Below are 15,565 nucleotides of genomic sequence, written 5' to 3'. Positions count from 1 at the left end.
TGTAGCCTGGAACCCTATTGTAAAATACTTCTATTCTCTGGTAATCACAGTGTGCTTACTATAGAAAACCTAGAAAACATAAAATGTATACAACACAAAAATTATTTATACTCCTGACCCGTAAATATAACCGGTTGGGCTTTCCTGGTGGCGCAGTGGTTGAGAGCCCGCCTGCCAATGCAGGGGACACGGGTTCGTGCCCCTGTCCGGGAAGATCCCACATGCCACGGAGCGGCTGGGCCCGTGAGCCATGGCCACTGATCCTGTGTGTCCGGAGCCTGTGCTCCGCAACGGGAGAGGCCACAGCAGTGAGAGGCCTGCGTACCGCAAAAAAACAAAACAAAACATAAAACCAATTAACACTGGAGCATTGCTTTAAGTCTTTTTTTTCTCTTATGGGCATATGGGTGTGTACACATTTTTTTAACACAAAGATAACATATATGTCTGCAGTTGAATATGCTTTTTTTCACACCAAACGTCCTATTTCATCAAGCCCTAGTGTTACTGTTATTTTCACTCACTGCATAGTTTGGATCTATCAATTTAACAGTATCCCTATTGTTGGATTTTTAAGTTATTTTAAGTTTTGAACTATTAAAAAATCCTGTGCTATAAACAATCCTGTGGTGGATTTCCTTAAATACTTTCATACATTACTGGTCATTTCCCTAGGATAAATTACATCAAGAAATATGAATACAGAAGTCTTTCCAGATTGCTCTCCATAAAGACTACAAAACAGTTTACCGTCAACAATAAATTTTGCTGTTCCTGCACCAAATTACTGTAACCTTTGCCGGTTTGGTAAATTTTGTGTGTTTATTCATCTCTGCACATATTGGCTAAGCCAAACACATTTTTCCATATTTAATGGGTATTAAGTTTGGTTGTTTGCCACCAAATTATTAATAATTGTTAGATTTTTTTACATGTTAATAGCCGAATAGCTTTTTTACTTTAAAATTCACTTTCTTAAAGTACTAAAGGGTGGAGTCAATTTTTTCCCCTCCCTCCTACCCCATAGTTTTCCATTAGGATGTTCGTCTTTTTTACAGTGTTACAGAGTTCGTTGCTACTTGAATATGCCTGGTGTTAAAGCAATTCTGGTAAAAAAGAGTGGTCAGAGAAACTTGCTTGAAAAAAAATTACGGACTTCCCTGGTGGTCCAGTGCTTAGGACTCCACGCTGTCACTACCAGGGGCCTAGGTTCGATCCCTGGTTGGAGAACTAAGATACCCTGCATGGCCAAAAAAATAAATAAAAAGCTTAAGACAAAATATCATTCTTAGGTTTCAGATCATAAAAAAGAAAAGATGCTCTCATACTTCCTTATAAATTTTTAATTTTCTTAGTAACCTCCTCTCCACTGACGTACTGGAGATCTCGAGTTTCCAAGTATGTGGCATTTGGCAACTTGAGATTTGGAAATAAGGACTTAAGGATGCACAAAATACTGAGTTTAACAGAAATAGGAAAAGAAATTTCTTCAAGATTGGGATTTCTGAGTGGTATCTGTGGAAAATGAAAGTTCTTTAATCTGTAGTCTAAAGGAAAGGAATTATGTGGTCCAGAATACATTTTACTTTAAAAATTGATATGTGGAAAAAAAAAAAACTGATATGTGGGAATTCTCTGGTGGTCCAGTGGTTAGGACTCAGCACTTTCACTGCCGTGGGCCGGGGTTCAATCCGTGGTCAGAGAACTAAGATCCCACAGGCCATGTGGTGCGGCCAAAAAAAAGAAAAAGAAAATTTGATTTGTTCCAGAATTTAAATGCCTCTACCCTAAAAATGATTGAAAATTTTCTGTAAGTATCCAATGGATTTACAAATGCTGAATAATTCTCACTAAATTCAAAATTTTTCAATCCTTTTCTAAATACAGCCAAGACATACACAATTAAATGTGGGCATTCAAAGCTGAATATTCATCTTAATAGCTCATGGAGGAAAAAACGAGATGACCACATTGTCCTCAAGGTAGAGATGTTGGTGACTTTTCCCTCAAGTGTTAATGGGTAGTATGAGAGGGATGGAAGGAAGTAGTTTTTAAACCACTGACTGGGTCATTATCCTGATAAACGTCCATCTTGAACTTAGAGTTATTAATGCCTTTCTTAAACCTACAATTTGATTACTATACTCTACATTGCCAGCAGAAGGCCATATGCCTGTTTTCAGTGAAGAGACAGCTGCATGTTGGAGGCTCTTTAAATCTACACGTATCCTTTCCTTTTAATTGCACACATATCTATTTTTAGCAGACTGGCAAATTCGTTTGATGGTAGTTGTTTCTTTGATCTTAAATATCCTCATTTCACTGTTTTCCTATTTTTTCTAGAAATCAAAGAGTATACTTAAAAAAAAATCCACATTTTTGTATGTAACATTTCCTATCTGTAGTTAATAGGCAGTCCCTTAACTATCATGATAAGCAAAATTTTGATTTGCTATTCATACTAGGCAGTAGTTGGCACATACCTGTCCATTTCAGCAAGTGTGCTAGCACCTCCAGTTAGTGTGTGTGGCGGGGACTCCAGTTGATTTGGAATACCTCTGATTACCTGGAGTGATCTGAGTTGCTCATTCAGAAAGAGAAAGTCAACTGCATCAAGGTTTTAAAAGCAGTATTTATTGATTGAAAATAAATGTGTAGATAAGCTCTCAGTAGCATAGACTCCACATTATTTTTTAATGAGCTTGAAGTACACGAAGACTCCTTAAGTCTTCCGCCATTTATCTTGTGTGTGCTTTTAACCACCACCACATTCAAATATGGGTCAATTTTCAACATTTTACTCAAAAAATTTTTTCTTTAAATTCTTCCTTCAGCAGCTCTTTATAATTTGACAAACTTTTGGAAAGAGACAGATAAAAACACACGACAGTGGTGTACATTGAACATTTATTACAACTAATTGGCGATGTGATAAGACGTGCTCACGTGGCCTGAATATTGGTCACAATCACAACAAAGCTTAATCCAGCCCAGCAGATACAAATGAAAGTGTAAACTGTGAAGACATGTTTACATACATAGAAGTATGTATAAAAGTGACATTGAAACAACTGTATATCCTTAAAAAATAGAGCCCACTAGTGCCATTTTACCTCATTCAACTCACACTTTCATATGAGAGGTGGTATCTGTTTTTATATTTATGACTTCCAATAACTAGGCAGTGCCATAGAAGGGAAGGAAGCTGCCCTAAAGTTTGCTGCACTTCTAAGTGGAGGGAAGCAATAGGGGAGTAAAATAAATTTGGCTGTAACAAGCACCCTGGAAGGAATATTCCTGCTTTAAACAATGACTTATGCAACACTTTGTGAAGGGAGTAAAACATTTTCCGTAACATACTGTTATTAAGAATCCCTGGTAAGTCAACATTTCCATTTTATTTTGGGGGCATCAAAAAGAATACAACTAAGTGACTAAATGATTATGACAACAAGAAACTTATCTCAGGAGTCAAATGTTCCTTGGCCTTAACGTGCTTACTATTATGAAACAGCTGATCTCTGTTCCTCGTCCCAGGTCTGGAATGCCTAAGAAATAATTTTTAGTGTAAAATAGCATCATTCCATCAGTCTTTTGTGTATTCCCTTTGTTTTAAGGTGTTTAGTTTCTAATAAGGGTCTTTGGTATACATTTGTTTTTTTTCTAAAGTTTCAACATAGAGTGAAATTTTTATTCATTTGATATGTAACATGTCAATTCCCTTTATTCGCATATATACTAAAATGAACTAGTCTTTGGTTTCATAAAACCAGGTTTCACATAATTTAACTTTTTTGCCAAAGACAGTAATTAATAAATGTATATTGCCTGACTGTCATATTCATAGATACACATAATCAAGGTAATGATAATAATCTATTCAAGAGAAACAGACCTATAAACTTTAAAATAGCCAGAAAAAGTACCTTCTTTTCCTGCATTCATTCTAATTCATATTTAAGTCCCTTGTTATCACTTGATTAGCCAAAGTTCCCTTTAAAAAAAGATTGTGTAGGCCTGAATGAAGCAGCTTAGCAGAACAGTAATACTGGCAAGACGTCATCTTACACCACTAGCTAACACGGACATGAAGGCAGTGACCATCTACAGTGTGTGAAATGCCACAAGAAGTCATCAACAGGGGAGGAGAGTTATGTCAGTCCAATTTCTTCAAGAACGCTACGTGGGGTTTCAGCTTCCTGTGGAGGGAAAATGTGAGACTCTGGTAAGCAGATCCGGGGAGGCTTGAGGATGTGAAATTGACACGGAAGGGCGTGCAAGTTTCAGAGAACGCTGAACGCAAGCAGTTCAGCAGTATGGGCACTACTATGGAGAGCCAGTGCTTATTTAGCGACTTTTGCCCCAAACATCAGAGACCACAGGAGGATATTTTCAGCATGCATTAAATACCTACTGCTTACCTACCAATTGTGCTGGGCTCCATTGCTGTAACACAAAAAGCAGTCAAGCCCGCTGCAAACGCGGTGCAAACCCACAGCTACCCGACATTTCTACAGGAAAGGTAAGTTACCTTAGTGTTAAAATTCAAAACCTCGCCTAAATAAAGACCAGGGAACCCCCACTGAGTTCTCCCCATTCTTCACATATTTTGTTTTCCCTGCTCTTTTTTCAAGTCATATGTATTTATTCTTCTCTGAGTTTTTACTCAGTTTTGGACTTAAATGTCCCCAGCAGCAAGGCTGCAGAAACTCACCTTCCCAGACCTCCCCAGAGCAACCAATGCTTTCAGTGGAAGCAACATACAGAAAGAATGCTCTGGGATCTGGGACAAAAGTGCCTTTTGTTCTATGTAAACACAACCAATACTCATTTTTAAATGTCAAAAGAAGACTAAACAAAGCAGGCATACTAGAAAAAAATTAAGTTTTTCCAAAGTGTCTAATTTTGCACAGCACAAAATAAAAAAGGATCAAGTAGGTCAAATTTCAGGTATTACTAACAACAAGTTTGTAATTAAAAGGCATACTAACTAGATTTTAACAGAGGAAAACAATTTTTGTACCCAAATAACTTACTTTTGCATCCTAATTGTGGTACAGCGCAAAACAAGGAAAAGAAAAATTAATTAAACCACAAATCCATACATTAGATTTAATTGTATGTAAAGCACTACATGAAATAGTCTTAAGTTAATTATTTAAACTCTTTGGTCTGTTTCCTTATTCCTTATACTATGAAAACAAGGATCATAGTACTTACCTTCATATGTAGAGATTAAGGGAGATAAGGCTTAGTGCCTGATTCACAGAAAGTGCTCAAAAAATGTTAGCTGATACATTACTCAACTGAAATCTAAATGAAGGTATTTAGCCTTACTATAAATCAGCTCTATATATAAAGTTCATATGATGACCTTTTAGTATGTTTGTGTATTAATGAAAAATGGGTAAAAGTCAGCTTTGGTGAAAAAAGGCTATTTTTTATTAAGTATTCTTGCCCCCCTCCCCCCCCCAAATTGAACCTCAGCCTAACCAGGCTACAGACCTAAATATACATGGAGGATAAGAAAACAAGTTAAACATTACCATTATAATCTGCCAGATACAGAATGGAGGAAATTCTACAGCATAGGGGACTCAGTTTAACAAAAACAGGCAAAGGAGGGTAAAAGCAGAGGAGTTGTTAAAGATTAAGAGAGACTTAAAGAGACCAGATAAAATGTGAGCCTTGTTTGGAATCTGGCTCTTACAAACCAATTATAAAAATGCATTTTTCGGACAATTAGGAAAAAAAAACCAACCAGGAATAAGACATTAGGAATTACTATTAATTTTGGGGGGTGTGGTACTCATCTCTTAGGGATACATACTTAAGTAGTAAAGATGAAATGGTAGGATGTCTAGGGCTTGCTGTAAAATAGGCAAAAAAGGCGGGGTGGAAAAAAAAAAGGCAGGGTCGGGTGGTGATTTATGAAACTAGCATTGAGTTGATGGTTGTTGGAGCTGAGTGATGTGTACATGACAGCTCCTTATACTATTCTATTTGTATGTCTCAGAGTTTTCATGATATAGCTTTAAAAGAAAGTTTAATGGAAGTGATGCAACACTCCCAAGAATGATGTAAGCCAACCTTTCATTTATAATAATGTTTAGCCTTAAACATTAAATACACTGCAAGACTGACATCTGAATCACATACGTATTAAATAAAGGGGACAATTTAAAAAGAATCATTTTCATTTAATGTTAAATAATTTTTAAAACATCATATAACCTTTAATGTATTTATTAAAGGGTGCCTACATTGAATTCTATAGTTAACATTCTTAGCTTATCCATGCAAAAATGTCCCCCTATCCTATTCCCTGGAGCTGGTCAGACTTCTCCTATGTGTTCACTGCTTGCAATCTTATATAGAATTTCTTGAAGAGAACCACGTTACTTCTCAAATATGCATTATTTAAAGTATCTGTCCTTTCTGAAAGGCCTAATTTCAAAGAATCATTTACACATTTTCTTCCTTTGAGACTTATACAAAGAGTACGTTAGAGTTTTTTAATCAGTTGTATTTATAATATAAAATTAATTTTCACATGTTCACACTGAAATTGTAGCTCAAAATTACCTAGAAAAACTATTATCTGAATTAGTAATATCCATAGAAACAGAAAGTAGAAAGGTGGTTGGTTACCAAGGGCTGAGGGGAGGGGAAGTGGGGAATAGTTGTCTATAATGGGTACAGAGTTTTAGTTTTGCAAGATAAAAAACTTCTGGAGATCTGTTGCACAACAATGTGAACATACTGAACACTACTGAACTGTACACTTAAAAATGGTTAAACTAGTAAATTTTGTTATTTTTAAAAGACAATTTAAAAAAATTACCTGAAAAAATTAAAATATGAAATATATTATTTATCAAAAGGATGGAGAAGAAAAAAGTCATTCACATGAGACAAAGTACATGCAATACTTTTATTTTAGACATGCAAGGAAAGGTATTTCAGAATCTACTAGTTTAAAGCAAGCAGCTGTATACAAATAACAAAAGAAGCAACATCTTGTTACAGCTGGGCACACAGCATCCAAAGCAAACAGGCATGAGAATGCATATTTATGCAGCATTAAAACCACATGAATGACATGTTGCAGGGCTGGGGGAGGGATAGAGGAAAAAAATGGAAACGGAAGACCAATGTTTCCCAACGCTATCAATGTATATAATGCTAAATTTCTCATTTGACCGCCCACCCAGGTGCTTCAAATGTCATGTGGTACAGTGAGAATGGTAAGAATGGAAACAACTGATCTGCATACCTGCCTTATACACATTTTCACAGGTCTTCTTTCAATGGTAAATCAGTTTGAGCATCTTTTGAATGTATTGTTTAATGATAGGTTACTTAACTCAGGCTTTAAACTCTCTAGACATAAACAATGAATTATCTGGTAATTTCCCCTTTATAATAATATATGTTGCATGTTTTATTAAAAGTATACACAAAAATTATCAATATTAAAGGTTTTCATATTCAGAAATATAAAACCATATTTAACAAATCATTAAGTAAATGCAGACAATTATAAAACCATAACTAGTAAAATATTAGTATTTAAGCAATATTAGAATCTTAACTATATAAAATAAAGCAGATATTAATACTCTGAAAGGATTACTTACTATTGAATAACAGATATTGCAGAAGAGACTTTTCTGACATAGCTTTCTAATAGTTCTTAAAGGGACTGTTTGATATTGTATAGCACAAATGTGATTCAATAAATGTGGCATTATAAATTTCTTAGAAACTGTGAATGTTTTACCTTAAATATTATATAATAGTAGATTTTACTTTCTTGTATTATTCCAAATACACTTTTATGTGATACATTAGAAAATGTTTGCTCATATAGACTATAATATAATCACCCTAAATATAGCTCTCCCCGCCCCCCGCCAACATTTGAAGATGAAACCACACTATATTATGGCATTGCTTATTCTGCCCTAGCGTTTCAGCTATATTTTCTTTGGTAAACATTTTAACAATTGCTAGGTATTCCTCTTACACGATTAATCACAGATGGTTCATAAATGATGACACGTATGTGTTTAAGATGGAGCATTACTCAAAATGGTCATAGGTCATATTTTTTCAAGAAGAAATTAAACCAGCTGCAAGCAGGAAAAGCTCTATCAAGATCACATATCGAATGAAAATAAAACAGAAAAGAGGATGAAAAGAGGAAAATTATTACAATTATAAAGGTAATGGTAAATTATTACAATTATAAAGGTAATGGTTCTGAAATGTTCTATTATTATTATACAAGATAATCAGTCACCAAGCTGAGGGTATTTTCTTTCATGAGCATATCAGCTCTCTATTTCCTCTGTGAAATTCTGCATACACGGATGATGAGTAGTCATTTAGTACACAGGGACATTAAAATATTCATGACGTGGCTACAAAAGAAATGCATATATTCTTACACACAGTATACAAACTGACATAGACACAATCAGATTTCTAGAATGTTTAGTGCACAGTAAAGAAATCCTTTTTTTTTTTTTAAGAAATCTTAATTGCAACTTAGAATTTGTTCGTTTTTAGAATTTTGGTTCATGGCTAAATATTTAACTTCTAAACAATGCCCAGGAGTTCAGATTCATCTTTTATAATTTTACTGTATATAATGATAATCTATATGATGACCTATATGTCCTACAAAATCCGAAAGCACTGTATTTACTAAAAATACTCTGAAAAGATTTTTCAGTATAAGTCATCTGGTAAATACTGAGTTAACTCAAAATCCAGTTAGAATACTCCCTCCCACCAGTGTTCAAGTTCATCAGGATTTTACCACATGAAGCAAAGGAATTTAATCCCTTAATGAAAATCATTACATCCTAGAATGACCATGAACTTTTACAGATCCTAAAGGAAAATCTTTCCCAAGAAAAAAGGAGAAAAGTAGTCACCCATTTGGTAGCAATAGAGGTTTTCAATGGTTTGCTTAGCTTAAAAAACAATTCCAAAGACTATACCCTTGCAACTAAGGATATTACTTTTAAAATAATCTTCGAGAAAGATTTTAAAGGACTCTCCAAACAGATCTGTTAAATGTCTATGCCTTCTCTCTATAAATGTACCTAAAAGGATGTTTCTCACATCAACAAGATAACCTGAGGTGAGGTTTTAAACTGACCCTAGAGTGCACAGAAGAGAAGAATGTCTAGGGACTCCAAAACCTCCCTGAAACTAGAGACAAAATTAGGTACAGATTTTCCTGAGAAGAGGGCCCATGGCCCATCAGACTCTCAAAGCGATTATACCCCTCCAAAAGGCTTGTGACTCAAAAAAGTTTAAAACTGCTTACTTGAGTGCTTTCAAGATATCCTCAATTTAATATTTATTCAACTTGGCACTTTGAAATATTAGGCTACAAACTCATGTAAACTGTTTGAATAAAATATGTAACAGATAACTTATACTTAAATAATAACCATTAAATACAAAAGTGTTTGAGGAAAAAAGCCAGTTAAATTTTAATCCTCAGATAATTCCTAAACAGTTTAAAGATATAATTGCTTTTTTTCTCCCACTCAGAATATTGTGGAATGAAGCAGCAAGCTAAAATAATATTAATAATAAATTGAACCCCTAGATGCTTCATTTTCATGAGGGAATTTGATTTCGGTATCAATGGTATTAATAATAGTATTTTGGTCAATGAACTCTGAACCTATTTCAATATTCTCTGTGTAAAAAATATAAATTATAAGCCCCAATGATAGATCATTATCAGAGCAAAATTCCCTATGAAAATATCAGTTAAATGAAATAATTGGGACTATCCCTTGGGATTTAATGTAATTAAACTTTTCAGGTAATGCTAAACTATAAACAACGAACTTGACAAAATTATAATTAGAAACGGAATTTATATATCCTACTACATTTTGATACATGTAAGTACTCCAGCACATATTCTACTATGCTTTCTTACACCCAACGAAACTCTTGCTGTGATACATGTTATGTTTTCTGCACAGAGAACAAGAAAAATTTAAGCCTATCAAATAACCTTTCACCTAAATAATACCAGTACTTTGAGCCTTTATATTACAGCTTTTTATCTTTTTGTTTCCTCTCTTAATTTTATTTATTTATTTTTTTTGCAGTATGTGGGCCTCTCACTGCTGTGGCCTCTCCCGTTGCAGAGCACAGGCTCCGGACGTGCAGGCTCAGCGGCCATGGCTCATGGGCCCAGCCGCTCCGCAGCCTGTGGGATCTTCCCGGACCGGGGCACGAACCTGTGTCCCCTGCTTCAGCAGGCGGACTCTCAACCACTGCGCCACCAGGGAAGCCCCCCCAGGGCAATTCTGACAGACCTTTACTACCCTTTAGGAAAGAAAAGAGTTGATAAAGCCAAACTATTCTTTATAACAGTGATCCATATTACTGTACTTAAATTATCATCCAGTCAATTGAGAAGAATACTCTTCAAAGGGCAAAAACCTCCTCACTGGAAAAACATTCTTCAAGAAAACAAACTCTAAAACCCACAAAAATAAGTGTATTGATTGGGCTTCCCTGGTAGCGCAGTGGTTAAGAATCCGCCTGCCAATGCAGAGGACACAGGTTCAAGCCCTGGTCCGGGAAGATTCCACATGCCGCAGAGCAACTAAGCCCGTGCGCCACAACTACTGAGCCTGAGCTCTAGAGCCCGTGAGCCACAACTACTGAGCCTGCGAGCCACAACTACTGAAGCCCACGCTCTGCAACGAGAGAAGCCACTGCAATGAGAAGCCCGCGCACCGCAACAAAGAGAGCCCCCGCTCGTCGCATCTAGAGAAAGCCTGCGCACAGCAAAGAAGACCCAACACAGCCAAAAATAAAAAATAAATGTTTTTTTTAAAAATTAAAAAAAATAAATGTATTCTTTTAACCATTTTTAAGTTGTTATAACACGTTTTAAGTACTTGCCCAGTTTAAACTGCTAGGGGCTGAGAAAGCTGTGCTATAAATAAATGCCTTAATGACCATTTAACATTTAAGGCTGATTTTTAGCTAAATGACAGATATGCCCATAATTAACCAAGTTATTTTTTCTCTTATATACGAGGAAAACATTATAGTGGATTAAATATAACTCCAGTATTCTGGGCCTTCTTACCACCAGTACATTTTGTGAGTCATGTAATAATTATATTAATTAAGAATTGGGGAGGGTGAGAATGAAGTCTGTTACAATACACAGACTTTATAGTCCTGTGCAGAATTAGACCTACTGTCTTCTACTACCTAGCAAACTAAGTTTAATACACTGAAATGTCAGTGATTTAGATTGTGTGGGAATAAAGACCAGAATGAAAATAGTGAGAAAAAAATTTAACCAAGGTGTATTACACAAACATAAACCACAAGTTGCCCTTAGTACAGATTCTTTGGAGACCTATTTTTTTAAATAAAGATTAGATATTTACTATTTTCAGTCTGAAATGGGCCTTTAATCCTGGGCAAATCTATTCCAAACCCTTAACATTTTCCTCAAGTTATCTACCTCTTCTTTCTCCTCAGTCCCTGCAGCTCTCCTCTAGATGTAGTTTCTCAAATCATCCAACTCATGAGGAAAAAACAAAAAGGTACAGCTTTAACCCGTTCATCTCCTCAAAACAGAGGAGGGAGAAGACTCATCTTACTCAAGACCAATGCTTTTGATTCCATTCCTATTCACCCTCTGCATATACTTTTCCCATTATTCCATTCCTGTTTTTCATCGCTCTCTCCATTAGCTCCTCTTCTCAGTATACATGCATGTTCAACTTTCCTCCATACTAAGAATAATCTTTTTCCTAATCCCTACAAAAAGGACCAGATGTAGTGGGAAGTGTAGGACAACAAACACAGCAGAAAGGAATTAAGTTACACCTGCTCTCAAAACCACCTCCGTTCCTAAGACAAACCTCATTACCTTAAAAATTCCCAGATATTCACTATACTAGGCCAATGACTCAAAAGTAAAATGATCTGATAAACTATAATGAAAACTGGTAAGCAAGTACTTATCTGAAGGCTTAAGTCTTGTTGAGATGAGGAGTGCTTAAATAAACTAGTGGTACTGGATCCAAAACTGAAAACCTAGTGTCCTGATTTTTCTTTCTGGTACACTATGGAGTCAAAGAGAAATAATGTACATTTAATTAAAAAAATATATAAGGAAGTGTAATTTGAAGTTACTGCTCTACTTCAGTTTTTCTTGAAGGGGCTTCACTTATTCCTTGAACTGTATCCTTTGTCCTTCATGTTCTAGAATACAATGGTCCTTTTTATTGCCCCTCACTGAATACTGTGGCAAAGTCCTTATTCTCAACTCTGGAACTCTAATCCTTGAGCTAAAGACCAAAGGGCTGCAGAGTATCCAAATGCACTAAGATCTCTTTTTAGCAATGAATAAAAAGAGAAGAAATGAGAGCACTTTATAAGGTACCTTTTAGATGAAAGGGCTCACGGTGTCTTATTACAAAAGCAGTTGTGAGGCACTAGGAAAATCGAGCGATTTTTTTACATTAAGTTATAGCAATGTGGCAAGAGCAATATGGTTGCTCCAAATGGTTAGTGTTAAAATGGCCAAGAGAACATAAGTGCTTCACTTTACCTGCTGAAACTTCCTTTTTAGCAAATTCTACTCTAGTTTCAACTAAAGGAACAACACAATGTAGTCTTCCACTCACAGAGCAGCATTTTGTCTTTTTAAAAAATTTGTAAATTAAAAAAATTATACTTAAAATACATGTTTTACACTTCTAGAAAACAGGAGGGAGGGACCTCAAATACCTTCAGAGGTAATACTGTTAATGTCCTGCTCCTAGATCTTTTCTTACTTGATGCGTATCTTTCCATATCATTACATAGAAATTGATCTCATTTCTTTCAAAGCCAGGTTAACAGTTTCATGTATGGTTGTACTGTAATTTTCTTAACCTATTTCCCATTGATGGACATTTGGTTAGGTTCCAATGGCTCAATATTATACTGAGCATGTGTCTTGCTGCATTTGTATATTTCTGTTGGATAAAATTCCTTCCAGTATAACTAATGGGGCAAAGGTGTACACATTTAACTGTTAATAGATATCACTAAACTAATCCTTCAAAATGGAATACAAATTTATGTGTTCATAAGAAGCAAACAATTATTCTTTGCCAATCCAAGAAACCAAAAAAAAAAAAGTGAATTGATATTTTAATTTACATTCCCTTAGTCAAAGGACCATGTGTTTTTTCTTTCATCTGTGGATTACTTATTCATATCTCCTGCTGTCTTATTCTGTTGTGCTGTTGGTCTACTTCTATTACATTTGCCTTAAAAATAATAATGAGGAAAACTTAACTGCATTTCCTAAAACCCTGCTCTAAAACCCGTTAGTGATAAGATAGTAAAGAGAAATTACTTTCTCTGGCAGTTAATTGTACTTTTTTAATAAAGAAGCAGAATAATTAACCTAGCTAATATAATTTTAAACTATAAAGAAATAGTTTTAAGCACATTTTAGAGTAGTTGTATTGTATTTGCCCTGTTCTTCCATTAGGATCATAACTTGAAATGCCCTAAACTTAATCAGGATTTTCAAAATAGAAAAGATTTCTTGGAATCACTGAATTTCAAATATTCAAACTCTAAATATCTTTACTAAGTAAATTCTTTAACGCTAATAGGGTATAAAAGAAAAACAACAAAAATGTCTACAGGTACAACATAAGTCTATATATGTAAATTCTGGTCATTTAAACTATTCCTCTCTTAAGGAATTATCAAATCCCTAAGGTGGATAGGGAAATCAGCAGAAAATTCAAGTGTTCTAACTGCCTGCAGGGTATGCTCAATTCTGTTTTCAGGCAAAAACTCAATTACCTTAATAGATGTTAACAGATTTGGTTGTTGTTGAGGAAATTAAGTTATATAGTGACATCCCATAAGTTTTGCTACGGGCTATCTCTGGTTATCAAGTAAAAGTAATTTTGGTGGATCACAGAGGTGATTTTTTTTTTTTTTGCGCGGGCCTCTCACTGTTGTGGCCTCTCCCACTGCGGAGCCCCGGACGCGCAGGCCCAGCGGCCATGGCCCACGGGACCAGCTGCTCCGCGGCATGTGGGATCTTCCCAGACCGGGGCGCGAACCCGTGTCCCCTGCATCGGCAGGCGGACTCTCAACCACTGCGCCACCAGGGAAGCCCACACAGAGGTGATTTTTATAGCCATTTACTTGAGCACATTCCTCCTTCTTTCACAATTTTTAGGGTTTTTTTTCCCCTTCTACTTTTGATTCATTTTCAGCCAGTCATTTATAATTTGGACTATACATTATATTGAAAAGATGTAGCAGTCCATAAATGTAAATGGAATCTATAAATGAAATTTTTATATATTACGTGATGTTAAATTAAACCAGGGTTTCTGGACCTTGGCACTGTTGACACTTGAGGTCGGATAATTTCTTATTCTGAGAGGGCCGTTATGGGCACTGCTGGTTCTTTAACAGTGCGTCCTTGATCTTTACCTACTAGATGCCAGTAGCACCTCACGGCTAGCAATGACAATCAGAAATGTGTTCAGACATTGCCCAATATCCCCTGAGGAGGCACAACTTCCCCACCCCCACCCCTAGTTGAGAACCAGAATAAATTGTCTCTGGTTGGTGGGTAAAATTATGTTCTCGTGTGCTTGCCTGTATTTGTTAATTTTCCTATAATGGGAATTTTTATTAAAAAAAAGACAGCAGAGGAAACAATAAAAGAAAAAAGAATGTCTCAATAGGGGAAAAAAGAACTCAAACCCTGCAATTTTTCAGAAAGTACTTTTTAAAGAAAAAAATCACGTCAACTTACTTCAATGAATAAATAAATAAATAAACACATAAAACCACCACCACCAGCTAGGAATATGCTCTTTGCAGGTCCCTGTGCAGGTCCCAATCCTAGGGCTCATGCAATCAACTTAGTGGATCAGGACCAGCATTGAAAAAAAGAATACAATAGAAAACGTGAGACTATAAAATAAGAAATATAAGTAAGTTTATATTATTTAGCCAAAAATTTTTTTGGTTTATGTAACTATTGTGACATAAAATTGCATTTATTACTGTGGCCTCTTGTCAAATACTTTTGAAAATCACATTTACAGTTACTGAATATTTTAAGTTATTCCAACTTTTCATTATGACAAACAGACCAGAATAGCAACAGTGGACTCAAAATGAATTAAAATGAAACAGCAAGGGGGAAATCCTCAAAATTCTGAAAAGCAAACAAAGAAAAAGAGCTCAAAAAACAAACATACAGCAAAATGATTAAAACGTAAAAACCAGTGACCAAGGGCATTCGCCAAATTGTTTCTTATTAAATGCAAAGTGAAAGGCAAGATTTGTTCCGCCTTCTGTTTTCCCTGTATCTACCCTTCTGTATTTTCTATTTCAAGCATTAATGTAACTAAACCTCACTTATCCAGAAGCTGTTCTAGCAGACCCCAATCAAGTTTACTCATAAAAAGATAAAATAGGGCTTCCCTGGTGGCGCAGTGGTTGAGAGTCCGCCTGCCGA

At 35.6% G+C, this 15,565-nt stretch overlaps 1 protein-coding gene across 4 annotated transcripts in view; it reads right to left on the bottom strand.

The window, feature by feature from the left end:
• Positions 1-2,892: 2,892 nt before the first annotated feature.
• Positions 2,893-15,565, bottom strand: part of AP1S2 (adaptor related protein complex 1 subunit sigma 2) — a 28,500-nt gene continuing 15,827 nt past the window's right edge. Inside the window, exons 5-6 of one of the 4 annotated variants that reach the window (XM_007466321.1) lie at positions 5,037-5,045; positions 2,893-4,199 (exon numbers count right to left, since the gene is read on the bottom strand). In XM_007466321.1, the coding sequence (XP_007466383.1) occupies positions 4,152-4,199; positions 5,037-5,045 (57 nt within the window). In that variant the 3' untranslated portion in view covers positions 2,893-4,151. Of the gene's footprint in view, positions 4,200-5,036; positions 5,046-8,031; positions 8,427-10,349; positions 10,523-15,565 lie in introns of those variants that run through there. The other 3 variants (XM_007466322.1, XM_007466323.1, XM_007466325.1) reach the window with 3 other exon arrangements.

This window comes from Lipotes vexillifer, unplaced genomic scaffold (assembly GCF_000442215.2).
Source record: "Lipotes vexillifer unplaced genomic scaffold, Lipotes_vexillifer_v1.1 scaffold169, whole genome shotgun sequence".
NCBI lineage: Eukaryota > Metazoa > Chordata > Mammalia > Artiodactyla > Lipotidae > Lipotes > Lipotes vexillifer.
Note: the sequence above shows the minus strand (reverse complement) of the source record. Positions and strands in the feature narration are given on the sequence as shown.